Genomic DNA, 25,650 nt, shown 5'->3' with positions numbered 1-25,650 from the left:
ATGCGCGAACCAGTCAGTGCGGCCGAAATTCATGTGCTCGCAAAATAGCGAATGCCTGATAATTTGAGTGACAGGATGAGGCGTATGTGGGTGGTAACAGGGGAAGGTGCTTGAAAACGGGGAGTGGAAATCAGAACGCAGGCGTGCTTAAAGGTCAAAACGGGCGTTTTATGGGTGTGCATATTTAAAACAGCAGCGTCATTGACCACGTCACTGGGTTTTTTTTAAGCCAGAACTGTTCGCAAAATTGTGGTAGCAAAAACCAACCACAAGAATAGCGAGCAGTTCATACGCTGGTCGATGTACTCGATTAATCTAATAAACAGCGGACATGACGTATGGTGCGAGCGGCCAGGGGGCGTTTTTAACAAATAAACGAGCGTATGTTTTGCTCGCTCGTTCAGACTTAGAGGTGTGAACAGACTGCAATTTGCGAACGGATCATTTGAATAGCCACCCCTTGTTTTTGAACGAACGACCGCAAATAGCGAACGGCTCTGAATCAGGCCCAATGTTCGATAAAGAGAAGAAAGCCTCTTTTTTTTTTGACACATGGGAAAGTCTCATAGCTACTCTGCCAGTCTCGACACAATCACAGATCCAACATAGTATGCGTCTGACTCAGTGGTATGAGACCCAAATTCTCTTGGGAAATCCTCCCATAGTGTTGCCACGCGGGTGAGCGCTAGACATTATCCACCCCCTCTTTTTTAATTCTTTAATTTTTCGTGAAACCTTGTGTGTAAATCAGAAAAAGTGACTAAAATCCTTTATCAGTGCACGTTTCAAATAATAATGTATATGTAGTGATTTTTTTATATTATTGTGTGTGTGTGTGTATATATATATCTATATATATATATACACAGTTTATAGGATATAAAAAATACAATGAATACACTTTAAATTAAAATTTCACTTGTGTAAACTATACATTACTGTAATAAGGACAGAAATAATTCAACTTACCATCACCCTAAAATAGCTTGGTCAAGCGTACTATTAATTTTAATTTTAACATCTTCTAAGCTTGTATTTGGATAGAACTATAAAATAAAATAAAAGTTATTTGCCATCTTGTGATCATGCTTCAAGCTGGTACAAAAATAGTTAGTCCTATATAATCTAAAATACATACCTCGTAATCCTACTCATTATATTGAGAATATGTTTGTTGGTGAATTAATCATAAGAAGATTGTGAATTGATTGTTGCCATTCATCCCAAATGGGTCCATATTGTTCATTAAGAATATCATTCTTGATTCTCTTCTTGATAATTCTTTATTTACATCTCCTCCTCTAATTCCCATTTATTATTATTATTATTATTATTTGACCAAAAAACAGTTTTTTTATTATGACATTGATATATATTGTTATATATATATATATATATGTGATGCACACATGCTGATATACTGTATATATTTTACATGCATTTTTTTATTTGTTAGTCATTAAATGATTTTGTTTTTTACCATTTTCATGTGTCTTGATTGACGTTATATCTACCACAGCAATACCATTTGTTTTGTACTAACACAGTGCCACTCAGTGGTGATATCTTGCTTATTTTTAATGTGTCCAAGAGCTCACACAGTGCTGCTATTGCTGCTTATTTTCTATATTGACAGTGATACCATACCATTGGGTAAAATATATATAGTTTTATAGTTTTTTTAGCACTTTAATTATTATTGTTTTTTCATAATTTTGTGCTGTAGAAATTCCTATTATTGTGAATGCTGAATGCATTTCTCATCAATTCCTTTTTTCTAGACTTTATACTTTACTATTTGTTGATTATCAATATATGAAATGGAAAACAATGATCATCCAACATATTAATATGGGAATTGTAGTTCACCAAGGTCAACGTAGACATTGCTACCAATGATGTGCTAAGATGTAACACTGCAGCAGCAATGAAGAAAATTATTTTAAAATGTTTAAAACCAGTAATGGTGGAACTTACATAAATGTACCTCACATCATAAAATAGAGAGAAAAACTTATCTTCCAGGATAGAATAAAATATTGTACAACAGTACCAGAAATAAAAAAGCAAGACAGCAAGGAGTACATTAACAGCAGCAGGAAGGATTTGTAATTGGAATCCAACACAGTTATTCAGCCTGTAAATAAAACAAGATTTTTTTTGTTAATCAAAAAGCAATAAATATAAAGCATATCAGACAAGCTGCAAGTCTCTAAACCGCACATACCCAGGGCAGTGATGGTCCATCTCCAATACACATCTGAAAGAAAACAGATAACAAAATGTTTTATTTATATACTAAAAAGATCATCTAGCAGAATTAAATATGCAGTATCCTGCAAACTAATGTATATGTATATATATTTGCTGCACTGCAAACGCTTTGATCAGGGAGGTGTCGTGAGCCCCTCAGCCTCCCCACCCAAGCAGACACTACCTCCCTGGCCCCACTGCAGCCTAGTACACAGCAGTGTGTGCTGTGCTGGGGAGAGAGGCTGTTGCTGGCAGGCAAGAGGGAGGGGGGTGGCAGGTCTGGGACTATGCCAGGCCCCTCTAGCAATCCCAGGCTCAGGCAATTAGTACCCGCTTCCTCTGCTGCCACCCCCCTCCCTCTTACCTGACAGCAGCGGCCCCTCTCCTCAGCCCAGCACACACTGCTGTGTGCAGGGCTGCAGTGGGGCCAATGAGGCTGCACCAGTCTCCTCTGCCTGGGCGGGGGAGTATTAAGAAAACACATAACTCCTCCCCCCCAACGGATTTGCTCCTGGTTTTGACATGAGAGCCTTTTTCAAGGTGTGGGAACACTGCTGCCACATAGAAGTTGGTAAAGGACAATAAGGACTTGTAAGAATTTACACTGGACTTAACATCATCTTCCATGCTCTGAAATGTGCCTCATCTAAGGCCTATTGTGGTACGGAGTTACCTTTACTTATGGTTTTTTACGTTGTATTTTAATAAATTATTGTACAGTTTTACACTATGGGGTACATTCAATTGGGCGCGAGGTTTTGCGAGGCGAAAACCTCGCAGCCAATTTCAAATTCCCGCAGGTATGCGCGCTCCCGATACCCGCGGGATTCAATTATAAAAACAGTGGATGCTGGGTTTTCATCAATGAAAACACTGCGCCGCGTAAATAAAAAAAAAAAGAAAGTCACTTACCTGACCGGGTCTCCGTGGCTCCCCCTCTCTCTTCTTACTGGAGAGGGGGCTGCGGGGAGTCCCGGGGGCTGATGGGAGGAGCAAGGGCTGCTGGGAGATGTAGTTCTCCCAGCGCCCATTCCGGGGGGGCCACACACACCGCGCCGGGGGTCACACACACACACTCATGCACACACTCGCTCACTCATACACACTTACATACACCACACACACTGACATACTTACCCTGCTGCAGAAGAGCTGGCTCCCGAAGCCGGATGCAGAAGAAGATGCAGAAGACAGCGCTGAGGAAGGTGAGTAATTAAGGACTAATTAAGCGAATTGGATACTTCCAATTGCTTAATTAGTCCTCAGGGGGGGTGCCACGGGGGTGTCAGAGCAAGTTCCGGTGATTTTTCCTTAAATCATCGATTTAAGGAAAAATCACGCTTGCTCAGGAGGTGCGTGAAGAAAAACCTCCTGGTGCGTGTTTTTTAAAAAACCACGCACCTAATAGAATAGCAAAAAACCTGCACCTGCAGGAAAAACCTCGCAAGTGCGGGTTTTTTGCTATTCTCGCACACAATTGAATATGCCCCTATGAGGAGATGTTTTATGATTTGATTTGGAGATACCGAGGGTCCAAATACTCCATCTACAAAATCCATTGAGAGGTGGACAAACTGCCCAGTGTTGTTACACTATAAGGAACTATTTTATGATTTGATTTGGAAGGAATTGAGGTTTCAAACACCCCATCCACAAATTCAATTGAGAGGTGGACAAGCTGATTTATCCTTATTTATGTGTAAGTATGACTATGCTGCATGATACACAGTTTTTCATTTATAAATAATTACAAGGGGATTTTTCCATCTTTCCTTGGTGAACTCTGAAAAGGAGCCCCATGGAATTATATCTTGGGAACTGTCTTCACACACTCTACATCGAGAGACAAAATGTCACTTCTTTGTTTAACATACCCTACAGTAAATGGATTTTTGTTGTATTATTTTGACTCAATAGGATGCTCATTGGCCGGGGCTTTACCATAAAGACGCAGTAGCACCTATGCCAAAAGATGCAGCCATTACTGTAACTGCGTCTACCTCTGAATCACCCACCCCATGCATCTATTCTGAAGTCTGTGATACTGCATTTCCTGTGGTTACCTTACCTGAGGTTAAATACTTTATATTTTTAACCTTATTACTATAAATATTTAATTTATGGTTTGGCTTTGGTTCAGAATTAATTAGAACCTTTTCAGACAGTGTTTGGCCAAGTTCTGAAATATTGTGTGTCCCTACAAGTTGCCCCAGGATCCAGTTTGGGTATAAATCCTCTTTCCCTCTTTTCTTGTTTTGTGTATAATAAATAATAAAATAAAACAGTGGATAAATAAGCATTTTGGTCCACAGAAATTTTTGACTCCTAACTTTAATTTTTTTGGCTCCTAAACACCATTCTCATATAGGTTATGGCAGGCTCCCGGGTCTGCAAATTCTCTCCTGGATCACAAATTATACTATGGAATTGAAAATGCATAATTATGATGTCCTTTCTTTATCTCTTGATCACAATTTCATTCCATAACAAAGTGGAATATATAAAAAATTGTAAAAGTCTCATTTTTGGTCAAGCAACTCTAAAAGTTGGATGCTATTACAGCCGCAACCAGGCGCGCCGGGCCAGGATGAAGGGGGCATGGCCTAACTGCGGGAGGCGTGGTCACGCCCCCTTGGGGGAGGAAATATTTTTGGGCTGCGCGCTGGGGAGGGGGGCACTGTGAGCCCCTCAGCCCGGCACATAGCCAGTGGGGGGTGCGATCAGTGTGTTTGCTTCCCCCACAGCAGTGTGTACTGGTCTGCTGTGATGCAAGAGGGGGGGGGGTGGCGGCACCGGGCCCCTCCAGCAAGCCCGGGCCGGGGTATTTAGTACCTGCTCCCCCCACCCCTCTCGTCGCCCCAGGCCGCAACTTCTTTTTGCTCAGCTGCAACTGCGTCTTTATGCTAGGCGTAGCCAATGGGCTTTCTACTGAAATGCCCACTAGATTCGGTGTTATTCAAGATGCACCATCGACAATTGCACTTACCCAATGGTAGGTGCAATTTCTCTGTCTGAATAATTCCTCCAGGGTCAGTACAACTGCATCTTTGGACGCAGTAGCTGACCGCGACATGCCCGCATATAGCTGGCCAACCCGATAATCTGACAAATACCCACCGAAATCGCATGGATCTGCGTGCAGTTGCGGTCTGCGTCTTAGTGCGGTAACCATAGTGCATGCGCAGTGTGGGAGCCTTCCAACCGACCAGTGTCAGAGTAAGCTATGATAGGCTGGTCTAGTCACAATATAACAGGAAAACATATTTTTTTCTACTCTCCAGAAATATCCCCATGGATTCCAGGAGGAGAAAGTAACCCTCCCGCATCCCACCGACTTGTCAGAGAATTGCATCATTTTGGGGCTTAGTGACGCTAAACATCCAACCAATCAACATCTACTTGTCATTTGTCTTGCACAGTCTACGAATGACAGAGCCTGATTGGTTGATTTGTGCAACTCTTCCACTTTTTCACTCTACACGGCTCGATCCATCTCCCCAAGGGACACTTATCTGCCCACCTGCCACTTTCAAATCTATTGGTATAAGTCAAAGAAATGTAAGCATCAGTCATTGTCTATAGATAAGCAAATAGCTTTAGTATGACAGCAAGCAGACATCTATCAATGTTTAGGCTCAGCTCCGTTCGCTGTTGTCGGGAGAGAACACAGGATGGCTGAGAGGAGTATATGAGATAAAAAGCAGAACTGAATATATTTGAAATCAACAAATAAAATAAAACAACGTTGACAATATTGTTAGCAAAAATAAAGTAAATCATAAGTTATCTAAAACAAGTGATTTTAATGCGTGTCCTATCAAAACTACGTTTTTGTAAAAAGTTCTTTTTTCTTTTCTTTTTATTGTAACGAGTATTACAGGATTACATCTATCGGAAAGATTGGCCATTCTGAGCCATTTGTAAATGACCATATATTCAGCGGGAACAGTGTTATATCGTATTGATGCAGACAGTGATGGTCTTGTGTGGCAGCCACAAAAGGTAAAGGTCAGCATAGCATTGGGTATGGGGGATGATACCATTTCGGTAACTGTTCTCTAGATAGCCCCCCTTATTTAAGTTACCCAGTGACCACATTAGGAAATTATATTCACTCCCACTAGGATGTCACCTTTGCAGTGGGAATTTGACAGCTGATAACTAGAGTGAGCCAGAGACTTTCAGTATGTTCTACATCTGAAGGAATTGAAGTTTTGGCTTCTACCAGGTTCTAGGAGGACACACTGACCCTGAGGATATTTTGTACTCTCATACTTCCCTCGCTCCGGTATGCAGTCGGGAAGCCGGCGGACATAATCCCAACAGAGGGTTAAATGACTGGCATCTAAATATAGACACCTGTCATTTTACCGATGCCGGGAGACCGGCGCCCGGCATCCCGATCGAAGGGATGCCGGGCGCCGCTGTGGAAAGCCGCTGGGGGGAGGGTTAGGTTTAGGGCTCCCGGAGGGGACTTAGGGTTAGGCACCCCCACCGTGAGGTTAGGGTTAGGCTACAGGGAGGGCTAGGCACCCCGGGGGGATTTAGGGTTAGGCACCCCCCCGGGGTACTTAGGTTTAGGCGTCGGGGATGGGGGGGTTAGGTTTAGGGTTAGGCACTGGGGGGAAGGTTAGGATTAGGTACCCTAAAGGAGGGTTAGGGGGTTAGAATTAGGTTAGTATATACTTACCTTCGACGATCAGGATTTCCTCCTCTGCCGGCCTCCTGCTGTCGGGATTCCAACCGCCGGGCACACGTCCGGCGGTAAATCATACTGATTCCCTCGCTCCATGAGGAGAAACTCATGGAATGGTGAGCTCAATAAACCTACAGGAGTGAGGTGATGTAGCTGTTTCCTGCCATGTTGGTAGAGGGTAATTTGGCCAAGCGGCTTTCTATCCTCAAGACCATGCACCCTAAGTCATCATATGCTGCCTCCACTCCTTTGTCCTGCCAAGTGAGCCTGCACAAGATGGAAATTAGACTGTTATAGCTCAAGGTGATATCGGAACTGTTGGGTGGTTGAGGGTATTCAGGGTGCTTTACTAGCCTACCTGGCAAATGCTTAACCTGTACAGTTTTGTTACTGTAAAACAGTATTCCTCTGTGTGCTATGTAATAAAGGTAACGTTATGTTATCCTTGAACCTATAAAGGCGCCAGGGTGCTCCGATGTATTGAAATTGGGCAAATCGTATACAATATCGCCTAGTGTGTAGGCACCTTAAGACAACTGTCCCATCTCCATCTGCATGTTGTGAATAAGCACGTGAGTTGTCCTACAACCCATGACATATTCATGAGATGGGTCAGTTCCATGTGACCGCCCATGGTTGCCACCCAGATGTGACCATTTCACAGAAAAGGTGTATTGCATCTCCGTGGGTGTTCCTATGTGTGGTATGGAGTTGTCTGTAGTTGCTGTAAATGGTGCATGCACGGTTCGCAGATGTCAGCGAGATCCATCCCTCACTTAGAATCAGGGCCCTTATACATCTGCTACCTGCCCCATCTTATGGACATCGTATTTCTAGATTTCTTTCATTAAACACACGTGACATAATGATTTATTAGCGTTTATTTACATAGTTCCATCTCAATCTGCAGCACTTTATAATTAGGAACAAATACAGTGACTTCTGTGGAGCGTGAGTAGGATTTAATGCGGCCTAATAAGAAATATAACCTGTGCTTGGTGATCGTTCATTACAGTCACCCCTGATTTTCTCTGTGACCAATCAACAACCTGTTCTGCAATGGGTGTAACTACCATAGGTGCAAGGGGTACAGCTGCTATGGGGCCCAGAGCTGAGAGGGGCCCATCTTCCTTGTCAAAGTTACATGTGTTATATACATTTTTCACCATTGGGTGATACATAGGGGCCCTTACAAACTTTTTCTATGGAGCCTTCAAATACCTAGTTACGCCCCTGCCTGCTGCCATTTACAGAATCACCTAAAAATATAAGTTTGAGTAGGTGACATCACAGGGCATCTTCCAGTTTCCCACACTCCTTTCCTAATTATCCAGCGGAGCAGCTGAACATTTTCAAACAGGAAACTGTACAGATAACACTTGTGACTCCTTGCGTTTGAGAACTGAAGAGATCTTTTTCAATTAAGATCTGTCAGACTTCTGTAAACAGCAGCAGCAAAGAGGTTCATATGTGGTACAAGTCAGAGGACAGTTTCAGCCCCAATTCTCGCAGGACGTACAAGGTAAGAAACTAGCTGCAGTAAGCCTTTCAATAAGTTCTTATTGACTTTCTCACTGTTCTGCGTGTGAGGACTGAGAGACTATTCTCACATTGCACGGGCAATTATTAGGACTATTTGGGGTATAATTCACTAAAGTGCTGGTTTTTAAAAGTGGAGATGTTGCCCATAGCAACCAATCAGATTCTTGCTATTATCTCAAAGAAGGTGCTAAATAAATGCTAAGTAGAATCTGATTGGTTGCTATGGGCAACATCACTTCTAAAAACCCTCACTTTAGTAAATATACCCCTTTGTCTGTATTGTAGCCACCAACAAGACATGTTTTATTGCCCTGGGGAGAGGGCAGCACTGGCAGAAGCCATTTAAATATTGGCTTGAATTATAGTGTTAATTCCATATTGTATCATCATGATATCAAAATGTATTATCATTTTATTCTGGCGTCTTAATAAAAACAATAATGGGTCATTAATTATTTTCGCATTGTGCTCTCTTCTATGCACAGTACTGTGAAACCCCCAGTACACAGTAACCAGATTATATCTGCCAGTAATGGCAATTCCAGGTTACACATACTTGTCTACTTTTGAAAGCGTTTCAGGGAGATTGTGAAAGCACCTATGAGCGCGGCGTTAAAGTGGACGTGTACTGCTACATCTGAGAGGAGTGCCATAAAACTAACATCCAAATGTAAATGAGCCCCAGAACAGTTAGTAAGATCTTTGTGTAGAAGAAAACACACTGTTACTTTTCAGAAAATCCATGTAGCCATAGGGATCATTGTGCCTTATAACTAATGCAGGGAAATGATACTAATTATCCTATTTGTATGTATATATCTCTGGGTTTTCTTTTTTGCATATAACAGCTTCATAATAGGGGTAAGGTGTAATCAGGGAGATTGCTAGGCAATCTCACTGACTTCTCAGGGAGTCAGGGAGATTGGAACTATTTCAGGGAGTCTCTCTGATTGGCAAGTATGGTTCTCCATAGCACTCTGGGAGGCATTTCTGAATGTAGTCAGCACATGAAATTATTCCCAGGACAAGCACCATATCTTTAAAGCAGGTTCGCTCTGGTGTGAAATGGGTCGGGTTAAGCAATAAGGGCAAATCTGATCATTGAGATCCCAGTGGATACTTACAAAAAGGTAAGTAACAATGGCAACAAAAAACTTCCCACGTGTCCTATGCCTCTGACCTGTCTGTGCAGTTCTTATAATTATTGGGTATTTGCTTATTCATTTACTGGCACTGTTTTTGTACACAGCATTTCTGTACACACATTTAGTGGTTGCTCATGTTGGACAAGAATTATACTCCATTCCTTATTATATAGGAAGAATGTTGAATAATTTAAGAATCTTAATTTCAGAATACACAGAAATGTGTAGAATTTCCCCAGCATTTTTTATTTTGACGACCGATTTATAGCAGAAACAATATGTTGCTTCTAACATGCAAAAAAAATTGGAAACAATTGACTAATTATAAAAAAAACTGCTGCATCATATAATAAATGCATAAAAGGATCCTTGATAAAACAACCCACTTTTTTTAGATAATTTCAAATAGCTCTTCGGGTCAAAGGTAGCAAACTGTCCTCCGGGCTAGCAGATCCAGCTGGAGATCCACAAGTGACAAAGGCTTTCTGAAAGTTACATATTTATATATATTATTATAACAAATATTGGTATGATGTTTCCAATGGGGGGTGTTTTGTACTGAATAGCAAACTCTTTTGACCAGTGTCCTCTCTAAAGCTAGGTACACACTATAATATTACCTGTCCAATCTGGCTGATTGGAACGATAATCTGGTAAATGTATGGGGGCAAATGGCAATCAATCACTTGTTCCCAAACACTGGAAAACAGATAAAAATGGTCATACAGACAATTTGGTTACATTTTTGATTTAACCAATTTGTCCGAATAACAGTTTTTGTCCGTTTTTCAGACACTGTTCACTTGTTTCCATCAAAACCTTAGTACATGGATCCCAGTATACCAGCCAATCATCTCCTAACTGTCACTTTACACGCTGTGTTTGTAAAATGACAGGAGCTGATTGGTTGGTACTTTATCTCTCTCAGAGGCTTAGTACATATACCCCAATGTCCCTCCATTTGTGCATTGCATCTCAGCACTGTAGACTGCTTTGGGGGCTGTGTGAAGATTGTTTAGTTAGTATTCAATTGCTGCTCTATCTATCCATCCAGGGGTGATATGGCAAGGGAATGTTAGACCAAATAATGTCTGGTAAATGATGGTCCAATGATGACTGGATGTTATTTATTAAGAGGCTGGAACAGCATTTTGCCACCAATGACACTAACCAAGAGAAAACAGTAAACGATATTTTCACCAACCCAACGGATCAGGCCGACATATCGTCAAAATCGCCTAATGTGTCCACACAGTGCCAGGTTAATGTCCACATGGGCCTGAAACTGAAATTTTTGAAGGGCCCTATTGGGTGTTGCTGCAGGTGGTGTGACTAGTGGGGGCATGACCAGTGTTGTGTGGGTGTGGTCTACACAGGTGGTGTGACCTGTGCCATGGGTGTGGCTATCTCCATGAAGGACATAGCTAGCACCTACCATTAACCACTTTGATGCCTCCTGCTGCATTATCATATTAGAGCTATTACAGCTGCTACCATGAAAACAGCTGCGATAGCACCTCTGTCCTCTGTTGAATTAGGCCCTCTATTCCAGTGGTTCTCAAACTCGGTCCTCAGGACCCCACACAGCTCACGTTTTGCAGGCCACCCAGCAGGTGCACAGGTGTATTTATTACTCACTGACACATTTTAAAAGATCTACAGAAAAAAAAGGGATTTTCCCTCCAGCACACTGCAGCAAAAACAAAAATACTTGAATCCTACATGATAATAGAAATTCAGAGGTATTGGTTTACATACATTTGCAAATATATGAATAAGCGCTGGGCCAAACGTCAAGGCTCCTCTATACCAGCGTCCCTAACATTATGGGGTTCACGTCTGAGACGCAGGGAACCCCAAAAGAATCCAGCCAAGGACCATCCCCAGGGCATCACACGAATAATGGAAAAAAGGGTGAAAGTGTAAAGTATAGTTGTGTAAAGATAAATCAATAAGTGTTAATGGTAAGGGGTTAAAATGACATAAATAATAGACAAACAAATAGAAAGGTGATAAAAAAATATCTATGTGAATTAAGTGGTGATGCCCTGAAAAAAGGTCCAGCCAGAGCAAGCCTGGGGGCCCCACACCCAAACGCTCACCCCAAAATAATTGTTGCTACCTAATAGTAGCACCCACTCTGGGTCATATAATTACAAATTAATGTACTGCATAATAACAGTACATGTATAAGCTGAGAGCAGACTCACCTAGAAGGTACCCCAGAAACCTCCTAATGGCACTATTCAGACCAACACATCCTCCCAATGCTGGCTCCTTTCATGCCTCACAGAACTACAAACAAAAAGTATGGTGGTCGCTCACATCAACTTAATGACATTGCACAGGTGCTCGTAAAGGGTGGGGTTTACACTGAGCTACAGAAAAAAAAGGGATTTTCCCTCCAGCACACTGCAGCAAAAACAAAAATACTTGAATCCTACATGATAAGAGAAATTCAGAGGTATTGGTTTACATACATTTGCAAATATATGAATAAGCGCTGGGCCAAACGTCAAGGCTCCTCTATACCAGCGTCCCTAACATTATGGGGTTCACGTCTGAGACGCAGGGAACCCCAAAAGAATCCAGCCAAGGACCATCCCCAGGGCATCACACGAATAATGGAAAAAAGGGTGAAAGTGAAGTGTAAAGTATAGTTGTGTAAAGATAAATCAATGTGTTAATGGTAAGGGGTTACATATTTGCAAATGTATGTAAACCAATACCTCTGAATTTCTATTATCATGTAGGATTCAAGTATTTTTGTTTTTGCTGCAGTGTGCTGGAGGGAAAATCTCTTTTTTTTTTTTTTTTCTGTAGCTCAGTGTAAACCCCACCCTTTACGAGCACCTGTGCAATGTCATTAAGTTGATGTGAGCGACCACCATACTTTTTGTTTGTAGTTCTGTGAGGCATGAAAGGAGCCAGCATTGGGAGGATGTGTTGGTCTGAATAGTGCCATTAGGAGGTTTCTGGGGTACCTTCTAGGTGAGTCTGCTCTCAGCTTATACATGTACTGTTATTATGCAGTACATTAATTTGTAATTATATGACCCAGAGTGGGTGCTACTATTCGGTAGCAACAATTATTTTGGGGTGAGCGTTTGGGTGTGGGGCCCCCAGGCTTGCTCTGGCTGGACTTTTTTTCAGGGCATCACCACTTAATTCACATAGATATTTTTTTATCACCTTTCTATTTGTTTGTCTATTATTTATGTCATTTTAACCCCTTACCATTAACACTTATTGATTTATCTTTACACAACTATACTTTACACTTCACTTTCACCCTTTTTTCCATTATTTGTGTGATGCCCTGGGGATGGTCCTTGGCTGGATTCTTTTGGGGTTCCCTGCGTCTCAGACGTGAACCCCATAATGTTAGGGACGCTGGTATAGAGGAGCCTTGACGTTTGGCCCAGCGCTTATTCATATATTTGCAAATGTATGTAAACCAATACCTCTGAATTTCTATTATCATGTAGGATTCAAGTATTTTTGTTTTTGCTGCAGTGTGCTGGAGGGAAAATCCCTTTTTTTTCTGTAGCTCAGTGTAAACCCCACCCTTTACGAGCACCTGTGCAATGTCATTAAGTTGATGTGAGCGACCACCATACTTTTTGTTTACATTTTAAAAGATCCACAGGTGGAGCTAAGTATTTCACTTGTGATTCTGTGAGGAGACCTGGAAAACATGCACCATTTGGGGTCCTGAGGACCGAGTTTGAGAACCTGTGCTCTATTCCATAGTGAACGAAGGGCCGGATTCAGAGATGGACGCAGTGAGCATCAGTGCTGCATCTTTGGATACAGCAGTGATGCTCAAATATTCGAATACAGCTGGAGGCAACTATAAGAAAAAGACGTTTCCTCATGCAGTGCTAATCTGAGTGCTGCATCCATAGATGCAGGATGGGATCACCATCGCACATACATCGCCATCTGTGTAAGTCAAGCCTACTTAGAATGGCCACTGGAACTCCTCTGCCATGGCCAGAACAACTGCGTCCCAAAGTTGCAGAGCCTGGCCTCGGCACACCTACAAAATGGGAGCGACATGCCCCCGTTTTGTAGAATGGTCCAGGTCGCCGTCCCCACTCTATCCCTCAAATGCCGCAGTCAATCATGCTGCTTATCAGGGGGGGGGGGACTGCGAGCGCACACATGGGGCTTGTTCACAAGCGCAGGATGGGCCCTGATCATAGGCAAACGCAGGGGGGTTTCCATCTGCCTGGAAACCCCCCTCCCTAGCACACACCATGACCACAATAGAAATATTAATATAATAGAATGTTACTAGTGCTGCATGTTCTTCTCAGTATCACAAATGAAATGATTTGCACCAACTGTGGATCTTTTACAATGTGTCAGCCAGTAATAAATTTACCTGTGCACCAACTAGAAGATGTGGAAAACATGCACTGTTAGGGGTGCACTGCTATAGACCATCAATAGGGTTAATAATTAATACTGTATAATAATACACTATTCAGTACATAAGGAGACCGATATGTACATATATGTCCAGGGAAGTACTAAGCACTTCTGCTGCTCTCTCAGACTCCCAGACTTGCTCCAATGCTCAGGAATGGTGCATTCTGCTCAGACAGGATGAACTTACTGCCGCATCTGATGACTTACTGTGATTGCTTGTCCTGTATATGCTGGAATTATGCAGCACAATACACTTTATATGTAACATATTAAAGCTGTATAAGTACTAATTCTACCCTCTTCATGGACTGGCCACACTCAGTCTAAAATCAAGCATTTGGAAACCCCCCTCTAGAAATCCTGCGTTTGCCACTGCTGATGTTCTTAAATCACCATTTGCAGTCAACTACAAGGAATACAACCAAATAGGGAAGAATTGTAGCACTCGCCCCTTCTGGGTTGTAGAGTTCCAATGCTGTACTCGGTCCAGGGTAGCCGGGTACTGAGATATCTCCTGCTTCCAGATGGGAGGAGGGTTTAAGGCTAACAAGATGGCTGCAGCAACAAAGATGAGCCAAGCATATGCAATACAGTGTGATATGTGCTAACATTGTGGAAGTGGCTCACACACCCCATGAGAATGCAGATTCAAGAATGAACTCAACAAAAAGGGGCATATCCCAAATTCTTCCAGATATGAGTAAATCAATAAGATGTAAAAGTTAAGAAAACTGTGAGTAGTATCACTAAAACAAATATGCTGTATATGTAAACAAGTCTCCATACTGATAATAAAAATGAATCGGCCAGTCTAGAACTTTACTAAATGGGGGAGAAAAACAAGTAACATTAACTAACGCCACAGCAATATGGTTATACCGTGGATTGGAATCGAACATGATATGTGCAGTATTTGTTATCGTTAATTTAAGCAATACTTCTAAGAGATTACTCTGCTTAAATCGATTGTACTTCTGAAAACTTACACTGTGATGAAAGTACTTCCTCTTAGGGTAACGCCTTTAATGGCCCAATATAATAACCTGCAACATACATTGGACCTTTTTATATAATGAAGAGAGCAGTCCAGTGCTCCGGGATGTATAAAAAGTCTGAGGGGTATATTTACTAAAGTGAGGGTTTTTAGAAGTTGGAGATGTTGCCCATAGCAACCTATCAGATTGTAGTTATTATCTTCTAGAAGGCGCCAGATAAATATTAAGTAGAATCTGATTGGTTGCTATGGGTAAAATCTCCACTTCTAAAAACTCTCACTTTTGTAAATAAATATACCCCTGAGTACCTTTTAATACACTCCCCTGACCTCAGGTTTTACAGCAGCACCTACATCCCAAGATGGAACAGGAACTTTGTAAAATGCACTTATAGGAGAGGCCACACCCAAGTTCCATAAAGTGTGTACTGTACCCTGAAGCTGAGCTGGAAAGGTTGGAGAAGGCTGTAATTTTGTCCGAAGGGGGTTGGTGTTCCTGGGCAATGCCAGTGGTTCTGAATTGAAGATATCTTGGCAAATTTGTCAGGTGGATAAATGTTCAGTAGAACTGACTAGCAGAAGCTGATCTACAGATGGAAGAAGAGCCTAAACACTGCTCAGCATCAATACGCACAAAGCCCTAAAAGGCTATTATATACTGCTATCTTATATCGCGTGCATCAGCCACCTGGCAGTCCAGCATGGGCCAAGTCTTACAGGGACTTTCTGGTGGCCAGGAGTTACTGATAACACCATTACAAAGGGAGTGTCCGACAAAGGACTCTCTACGGGGCAAGTCAGACAAATGTGAGTTCTTTAAAATGTCTATTGCATATTACACCATTGATGCCCAGGGTCTTTCCAAAAATTAAGAGTGGCTTGAAGCAGTGCTAAATACTCCACAAGGTGTGTCTCAAATGTTTTTTAGGATTCATCAGCTACTAGAATAGATTATAACCAAATCTAGCCACAGTACTCCACCAAATAGTCATGGTCTGAAGATTATAAATGTGCAAAAAAATGGTTTCCTTTCAAGTTTGCTTGCAATTAATTAGCATATGAAACAGGAGCCTTTGGGGTCTATTTACTAAGCAGTGTTAGGAGACAGAGTGAAAAGTGATAAGAAAGTGATAAGGTGCCAGCCAATCAGCTCCCAACTGTCATTTTTCAAACACAGCCTGTGAGATGACAGGTGGGAGCTGATTGGCTGGCACCTTATCACTGTCTTATCACTTTTCACTCTGTCTCCTATCACTTCTTAGTAAATAGACCCCATAATGTCCCACATAAAGCGAATGGGAGTGGAAGTTAGGGATCGCCAGCACAAAATTGCCATCAAATAATGGTGCAGATGCTGCCATTGGAACTTGCCTTGCGATGGGTTAACTCATCAATGGCAATATAGTGCACATATTCAGTAGAGTAAGGAGTTTTGCGCATGTGGTGTGCGCAGCTGAATTGAATATACACACCATTGGAGTGTTGGTTGGCAATCAACACAGTTTCGCCAGCCTGACTCTCCACCGACATCTCGTGTTTTGTGCGCCCCCGCTATTCACCCTATTCAATTCCAAACCACGCGAAAGCAGCAAGCCGCGACATCGGAACAGGCGGAAAGTGCTGTCAGAATTGGGGAAATCAGCCTAAACCCCCCAAAAAGGTGCACTAACATTGGGGATCAATGTAGATGTCCCCAAATAACCCTAATAAAGCTATTTGGGGTACTTAAGTTGTTTCAATAGCTTCTTATTAGCGTCCTTGCACAAGTGGTGAAGAATGGCATTAATCAGTATTTTTTGGTAAAAATAAGTAGTCCTGTCAAATTTGGGGTTATTTAATATTGGATGCTAGCATATCGAAAGTGAAGTTAAACAAATTGTTAAAAACGCACCTGTTGCATGCACCTGCAATCAAAAAGACACATGACCCATCCTTACAGACCTCCCAAAAGTCTATTTCGCTAGTTTTTATACTTGTCCTTTGAACGTTTTTGCCCCAAAATGAAAGTACTTTTTTGGGGTGTTCTTAACTTTTTTTAGGGATTTTTTGACACAATTGTCCTTTCGGGGGCTGTCTAAAGGGTTATGAGTGGTTTCCTCACCTTTGCACCCCAAAATAAAAAAACGCACTTCTTATGCTATTCAGAGGCGAGTCTTCTCCACCTATAACATTGCATTGACTTTCAGCGGACGCAAAAGCATTTGGAATTGAATACGGAGATAAGTTTCCGACACGCTAAAAGCCGTGATCGGCAAAACTTTTCTGCGGATCTCGGCTTTTCGCATCTAATTGAATACGGGCCATGAATACGGGCCATAGAATTAAATAAACTTTCCATCTACCTGAAAATATTAATGGGTGCCAATATTGAGCTTCTGATGACCACCCCTAGTGACAGGGCAATAGCCATTGCATCCAGGGCACCCTCAAAGGCTGATTGCAACCATATTCAAATAGACAGAGAGGTATTGAGTTTGATATGGTCGCAGCGGCCCCCCAGGGTAGCACATAGTGAGGCAGTTTGTCACAGGAGGGTACAATGTAGAACAGGGGTTCCCAACCACGGTCCTCAAGACACACTAACAGTCCAGGTTTTAGGGATAGCCATACTTGAGCACAAGTGACTTAATTAGTACCTCAGTTTATTTGATTTAACCATCTGTGCACAATCATGGACATCACTAAAACCAGGACTGTTAGTGTGCCTTGAGGACCTGATGTAGAAGATGATGTAATTGAAGAGAGGCTAAAATGAGTGGTAGTCTGGCACTGAAGATGATGGCACAGTAACCTGGATAGTATAATAGAAGAGCAATGGATGGTGGCAGGAGCAGCGTATACTGTAGGTGGAGAGACACGGCCGGATAGTGTTTACAGTCTGAGTATGCAGCATCAGGTGATTCACTTACAGGAGCAGTAAATGCAGGAACTGGTGGTATGTACTGAAATATGGAGTGTGCAGTGGCGTCCCTACCTGTCCAGTGGTGCAGGCTTGTCTGCGCAGCGACAAATTGGGGGGCGTGGCCTCGCAGCCTGTCCCAAACACCCGTTTTTTTTTCTCATCGGGGGTGCGGGAGATGCAGGCTGGCCTCGGTGACCAGCCTGTGTGAAGTGCCGGCTCCCTCACTGTGCTAGGAGCCGAGTGCCGCACGTAATGCAGCACCCGGCTCCTGTCACTGAGGGGGAACCAGCACTTTAGTGTCACCCCTCTGCTGGTGACACCCGGGTGCGGCCCGCACACCCCTTGTGACACCAGTGGGAGTGTGCTACTGTGCTGTCTCCATGATGCTTCTTTAGCGAGGCATCTTTCCGTTACCAAGATGGCCGCCATTTGGTCTTCTGCGCTTGCCCGGTGCCATCTTGTCACTGTGGTAAAGCGCCACAGTGGAACACAGACATGTTCCACACTGCTCAAAAGAGACCCTGCAATATAGCCTCAATATACATCCTGCAAAGGTATACAGCTAGCTTGTATGTGCACACCTACCCACATACTTCCCTGGCTGGTGCTATATATGTTCCGCTCAAGCTCCGCTCCATCCAGGAAACTGTGTGTATGTAACTGTGAGCACAGCTGTTCAAACATGTTACTGCACAATAATAAACCAAACTCCTGCTTACGTCCTGCGCTGTCTTGTACATTTGGTGAATTCCCTGGTGTATACTATTTACTCTGCATACCACTGCCAAATAGTACAACATATCAATAGTATGCTGCAGTCTGAATAAACAGCAACAGAAGACACACCCAGGGGTGGCAAGAGGGGGGAGGGGGGGGGGGGTGGCAGATAATATTTAGCAGGGCCCGGGCTTGTTGGAGGGGCCTGGTGGGGGCCTGGGCTCCATGCCACCCTCCCCCTTCTTATCTGTCAGCAGCACAGCTTATGCTGCTATGTGCTGGGCTGCAGTTGGAGATTTGCTCACTGCCCATGAGCAGCAGCAGTCTCCTCTCCTCTGCCTGTGGGAGGGGAGCGATCACACTGTTCGTGCACCTCCTGGTTTTGCACAGGGCTGAGGGGCAAATAGGGTAGGGGGCAATGTGCAAGTAGGTCTTTTCTTTTTTTTTCTTCTAAGGGGGCGTGCCCCCCCCCGATTAGGTTGCGACCCCTCCCCCCAGGCCCGGCCCAGCTCTCTGCGACCCTGGATACACCTGCAGGAGCAATGCTGGAATGCTGCAGTCTTAATAAGCAGCAAAATGTGATTTACTAGCAGGAGCAATAAAGGCAGGAGCTGGAGTAAATAAAATAGCAGGGTAACTGAATGACTAGGAGCCTTCACCAACGGTCCACGGAGGGAGAGATGAAGATTAGACTAGGCTGTATAGTCCATGGAAGACTTTAAATAGGCTGTCCAGTGATAGGTGTAGTCTGGTTAGTTATGTGATGAAGAATCCTTGATCTGGATTGGAGATGTCAGAAAGTAAATATAAATTCCTTTGTAGACCAGGGGTATATTTACTAAGTTACGGGTGTTCTTTTTTCATTGTAGAAGGTAAGAGCCAGTAATATCACGGCCTGAGGGCCTGATTCAGAGCCGCTCGTAAGCGGCCGCTCGTTCGCTCCAAGCGATGTTCACACATCTGCGCATGCGTATGGGTCGTAATGCGCATGCGCCAACCATTCATTGCGGTCGGAATCGTGCGCTCGTAAAACAGCGAGGGCCTGCTAATTTGAGTGACAGAATGAGGCATTTGTGGGTGGTAACAGGGGAAGGTGCTTGAAAACGGGGAGTGGAGATCCGAACGCAAGCATGCCAAACGGTCAAAACAGGACCACGTCACTTGGTTGTCTTTTAGCCTGAACTGCTCGCAGTGATTGCGGGAAGTAAAACCTACCACAAGCACTGCGAGCAGTTCAGACACCTTTCGATGTACTCGATTAATCTAATAAATAGCGGAGATGACTTATGTTGCGAACGGCAAAGGGGCGTCTTTACAAAATAGCGAGCGCATGTTTCGGACGCTCGCTCAGACATAGAGGCGTCCACAGACCGCAAAGAGCGAGCGCTCAATTTAAATATCCGGCCCCTTTTTCAGAACGAGCGTCCGCAAATAGCGTCCGGCTCTGAATGAGGTCCTGAGTTCCAAGATCATTTCATAGCTGCAATCAGAAAGCTGTTGGACTCTGCAACTTTATAAATAAACTTTATGTGAAGAGAAATTACAATTTTCCATTTTTTTTGTTTTGTTGGATATTATTGAAAAAAGGGGAGGTGAAAAATTTTATTTTTATAATTTATCTGAAGATGTAATATAATAATATATAATAATATAATAATGTTGAGCTTGATTAAGGTTTAAATAACACATATTTTCCAGACCAAATTAATTAATCACCAAGAAAAAAATACAATACTATATGTAAACCATTGCCTCCCCCAGTCACATAACTTGTTAAAGACCATCAAGGTATACTATTTTGATTTTGGATAGTAATCAAGGCTGTAGCACTATACCTATTCATTTGCACTGAGTATGTAACTAATGCTGGGTACACACTGGCAGATATATTGGCCGATTAATTGATCAGCTGACCGCCTACACTTGCACTTGCTGCAGAGGCTGTGGGGAGAGGGGCGGGACACGCCCCCCAGCAAGAGACAGATGATGGTCGTTCAGTGTGAATGACCCATCATCTGTAGATATATCTGTTCAGTGTATACCCAGCGTTAGGCATAGATGCACATAAAAATTTTTTATTTGCGTGTCTATGTTCAGTCAGATGTATCTCAAGATCCAAGCGTCTAGACAATTTTAAGAGTTTAATGGACGATAAATTTGCCAGAGAGTCTATCAGTTGCCGATGTTGACCAAATCTCCTAGTTTTTTTGTGATTTACATGTGAAATTGCTTCTATCCTTCTAATGGCAAATCACTACATAAATTTCCAATATATTTATACACATATATATATATATAATACATATACAGTATATATATAATATATGTTCATCTCACAAACTCAGAAAACATTGATTTCTGCACTACAAAGTATAGGGCAGGGGGAATCTGAAGAGCAATTTTCACAATCTACATAGGTAATCTCACTTGTTGGCAGAGGGCAAAATGTAATTTGAAATTACGGCTTTAAATCCTGCTGTAAAAGAGCTGTAAAATTGTAACTTTGTCAGTTCGCACCCTACTACATTTGTCCCTTAGACAGAAATTATCTATTCATTCCAATGAACAAGGCATTTGAATGGATGCAGAAAGCCCATTGAAATTGACCATTTGAAATGAATGGGAAAATTACTTTCAGGAATGTGAGAAATACTACTGTGGATCTAAAAGCACCAGCACATCAGGTCAACCCAGACAGAATGGAACAGTCCCATAGTAGTGTTTTATGATTTCCAGCCAGTCTCATTGTTTCAATTGCCCATGGCCAGCATGTAAGCATTATTACTCATTGAGTCAGCTATTCATTATTATTTCAATTCATTCAAAGGCCTCTCTGCTTCCATTGAAATGAATCGCTTAGTCAAATGATTGGGAAAACATTGATTTCACTCAACAGAGAAAAATTGCCTGATTTTAAACTAAATCAATTTTTATAGATTGGAGAGTTTGGATAATGAATTATCGATTATTTCTGGCGATTTTAGCTTCTGTAGAAAATTGCAAATGATAGGTCTCCTCCAATGAGTTGACCTGTGACCATGAACAATTTACTTTTCGAAAAGTTAATTTTATTTTATTGAGAACTGTATACTAGATGATTGGCAAGGATAATTTGAGGTTAGAGATCTTCAGGACCGTATCCATCACACTCATAATGTTAAAGCTTGGTAGCGTGCAATGAAGTTAAGGTTGTGGAGGACAGTTTACATGTGATTAGGTGATGGTCAGTGACAGGGAAATGATAGTTACAGAAATCAGAGGATGAGCAATGTCTGGGGACAACAAGATAATGGCAGTGGCCATTACGAGGAGTAGCAGAGTTGGTCCAGTGAGAGAAGCCAATAGAGGATGCTATAGAGCAGGGGTAGGCAACGTTTTTCTCATGGGTGCCAGACGTTCACTATTGCATGCCAAAAAATTTCTGGAGTGTCACCACTATTACACCGTATACAAACACTTCCAAAATGAATTGATGAGTTCTAAAAATGGCTCCCTGGTCTTTCCTATTTGAAGCTAGTTTGCTAAGGTTGGGTTGATCATTTGTAGTCTTGGGACGAATACATGCTTCACAATTTTGTACTGTCATTAGTCTGTGGTTGGGACTAAAGCTGGGAACACACCATACGACGGTAAGACCCAGTGATGTGACGATCGATGTAATGATACATGGCGAGTATGATATACACTGCATGATCCACCATACGATGGCACGATGTATTGCTACATACATCGTCCCATCTACAGCAGGTGGGACAATGCGGTGAATGACAGCCGGGAACGGCGGATTGGGTGTGAACACTGTACGACGTGTCCGATATATCTTTCTGATCTGTGTTGGAATGATATATCCTACGAAATATCGTATAGTGTGTACCCAGCTTATCTGTGGCAGGGTCCACTGTCTATGCCAAAAGGGGTCTTCTCTGTAAGGGAAGGAGGTGGAGGAGGACGGGAGGAACAGTGAGCGCAATAGGAGTGGGACTGATCCAATGGTTGTTACATCCTTGAGTGTCACCTAGGGTTGCTTACCTCTGTTATAGAGCGAAGTCTGGAGACAGAAGGAGAATGTGGGTAATAATGGGGATGTTGATATCACAGAAGATGATGGTGTGCATGTCAGAGTTGGTATGGCCCTGGGGGTTGATAGGTCACAGCAACTAGCTGCCAGAATTGGTTGAAAATATGGTATGCAATCGGGAAGCCGGCTGACATTATACCAACAGCCGGCTTCCCGACTGTCATATCCCGGCGAGGGTGAAATGACCGGCGTCTAGATGTAGACGCCGCTCATTTTACCGACGTCGGGAGACCGGGCGCCTGGCATCCCGATCGAAGGGATGCTGGGCGCCGTGAGCGGACAGCCGCGGGGTGGGAGGGTTAGGTTTACGGCTCCCGGGGGGACAGGGTTAGGCAACCCCCCGGGAGGTTAGGGTTAGGCTAGGGGGAGGGAGGGTTAGGGTTAGGCACCCCCCAGGGGACTTAGGTTTAGGCAGTGGGGAAGGGGGTGGTTAGGGTTAGGCACTTAGAGGGGGCATTAGGGTTAGGCACTTGGGGGGGAGGTTAGGGTTAGGCACCCCTAAGGGAGGGTTAGGTGGGTAGGTTAGGTTAGTTAGTACTTGGGGACAATCAGGATTTCCAGCACTGTCGGGCTGCCGCTGCCGGGTTCTCTTCCTCTGTCGGCCTGACGCTGCCGGGATTCGAACTGCCGGCCATGCGGCCGGCAGTATTGCAAACCGATTCCGAAAATACAGATAGCATGTACTACATATGATGGGAAAATAGATGATGGAACAGTTGGTTGGACTGTAAATGTGTAGTTAATACTTAATATAATTCTATTACCACCTCTAAATAATTACTAGTTAATAATGTCTCACTAGGGACTCATCTGGTCTATGTTTTTTCCTAAATTTAAAAGCACGCACTGCTCACCCGACCCTGCTAAGTTCACCCTCTTCTATTATTTTTGCTGGAAAAATAAGTGACTGGTAAATATCAAATAGCAAGCAATTAAAAAGTAAACAAAATGATGGTAACCTATCTGTATGCATCAAGTGATCTTGTACTTCTTCGTGGACAGTGTTACCCCAAGGATGAGCCTCAATTGTTGGTATGTTAAATACAGCCTTGACCTTCACTCACCAAAAACAACAGGATTATTTTTCATTCATTATTTGAAAGGAACTATATTACAAATAATAACTTCCGTAGTTGAAGAAGATTAATTGTAACGTGTTATATTTTTGTGAAACATTCCTGACTCTTTCACTGTTTACTAAAATAGAACACCAATTATACAAACTAATTGGGGCAGAGCATAGTTTGGATAATCAGTGTTGTAGATAATTGGACATGTATTAAACTACTGTATGCCTGCTTTTTTTTTTTTTAATATCATCATAACATTTAGCTTTTTTTATACCATCATACATTATTTTTGATTCCCGCAGATCAACTTCTGATCAATGGCGGTCGGATTATTGGCGTTCTACTGTATTCACCGTTGTCCTGAAAGTCCATCCTATATATGAACTCACAGACTTTCATAAACAAATAACTATAGCCACAGTGTATGCTATAGCATATGCACTTATAGGTTTACATGTCTGCTTTTACAGTACAGTAGTATATTATGCTTCATATAGTTTATGCTATAAATACGCTATGATATGTATTTATTTTGGTTAACGGTAACAAGTTTCCTATGCTATCCTTGCATTGCCACTATAGGCCCCACAGAAGGATATCATTAATGTACATACTTATTTGCAATTCAGTAATGGGTATTCTGCAGTCACGTGAAACTTCCTGCCTGGGCACCAGGGCTTAAGTTTTCCCTTATTTGAAAAACAGTTTTGGGAATCTCGGCTTAAAATCTACTTTTCTGATGTTGGTCCAACATCTGCAGTCAGCACTCAGTGTTTGGAGAGGCGTAAGTTCGATTCCGTCCCTGTGTTGTGCTTGGACGTAACTCCGAGCACAGTTCTCAGAAGGATTTTTCAAAAACAGACATTTCTTTTCCGCACCTCTATGCAAATTTCACTCTAGCAGCAGAAGAGGAAAGAGTACAAACTTACCAGAGGGCTTGGAAGAAATTAAATGTTGATATAAGCTAAACCAGACTGTGTTCCTTTTGTGACTGACAGCGATAACTTACTATATAGCCAGGTTGTGTCCAGGTTTCCGTCACTGACACACCTGTACGTATATGCCCTGTAACAAGATCTCAGTGGAAGCACAAGTATAGCAGTTTTTCTTCGTTTGCTGTTATTTGATGTGGTTTTAAATGCGGCTGAGAAGAGATCGGGTTGACCAGAAGGACCTGGATGTCTCAGAGGCACAATTCTATTAATGAAGGTGAGGATATTGGTTTGTCGCAGTGCTCTTTTGCAATCAAGTTATTGTTTTGCTGCTTAATTACAGCACAGTTTGAGCAGTACAGTAAATTAACGTTAATAAGTTGATAAATCTATTAACAATAGCTAAGGGAATTTGAGATAAGCGTAATCTTAATTAAAGAAGACTTCAATCAATCTTTTCATGTCTAAAATGGCTGGTATTAGCCAACAATTGGTTTTAGTGCATTGATAAGACCTATGGGCTTATTTAATATCAACCAATAGCATATCCGTTTTTAGCTGTCCAATGCAGACAGACTAATGAAAGCTAGTATCTGATTGGTAGCTACAGGTAACCACAGATGTACTCTACTTGCACCATGTTACTAAATAAACTCTTTAAGTATTTGAGGTATATAAAGACCTTTTTTTTATCATGTTAACATGTTTGGTTGCTGTTGTTCTAGACCAGGGCACGGCCTAAAGGTTGATCGCAATCTACCGGTAGATCGCGGAGCTCCCGCCGGTAGATCGCGACCAACCTGCTGCAGTTCCTGGGAATGTTGGTCTCTGAAGTGATCAGAGACTAAAGAAGCCTCTGATCGCTTTAGAGGCCAGCGTTCCCA

The 25,650-nt window shown here is 42.6% G+C and overlaps 1 protein-coding gene and 1 long non-coding RNA gene across 3 annotated transcripts in view; one reads left to right on the top strand and one right to left on the bottom strand.

Annotated features, from left to right (window-relative positions):
• Nucleotides 1-1,859: 1,859 nt before the first annotated feature.
• On the bottom strand, nucleotides 1,860-11,932 carry LOC148516822 (uncharacterized). Its single transcript, XR_015879360.1, has 3 exons — nucleotides 11,847-11,932; nucleotides 2,228-2,260; nucleotides 1,860-2,137 (listed from the first exon to the last, which is right to left on the bottom strand). It is a non-coding gene; the product is annotated as an uncharacterized LOC148516822 (long non-coding RNA).
• A 629-nt stretch (nucleotides 11,933-12,561) lies between these two features.
• COLEC11 (collectin subfamily member 11) overlaps nucleotides 12,562-25,650 on the top strand; it is a 62,835-nt gene continuing 49,746 nt past the window's right edge. The window contains exon 1 of one of the 2 annotated variants that reach the window (XM_088479524.1): nucleotides 12,562-12,627. Coding sequence is in view for 1 of the 2 variants with exons in the window: in XM_088479523.1 (XP_088335649.1) it covers nucleotides 25,013-25,043 (31 nt within the window). In the remaining variant the exon portion in view is untranslated. Of the gene's footprint in view, nucleotides 12,628-24,984; nucleotides 25,044-25,650 lie in introns of those variants that run through there. The other variant, XM_088479523.1, reaches the window with a different exon arrangement.

The sequence above is a fragment of the Taudactylus pleione genome, unplaced genomic scaffold, assembly GCF_031769625.1.
Source record: "Taudactylus pleione unplaced genomic scaffold, aTauple2 ptg000238l, whole genome shotgun sequence".
Lineage (NCBI taxonomy): Eukaryota > Metazoa > Chordata > Amphibia > Anura > Myobatrachidae > Taudactylus > Taudactylus pleione.
The sequence above is the reverse complement of the archived record's forward strand: the minus strand, read 5'-3'. Positions and strand labels throughout refer to the sequence as shown.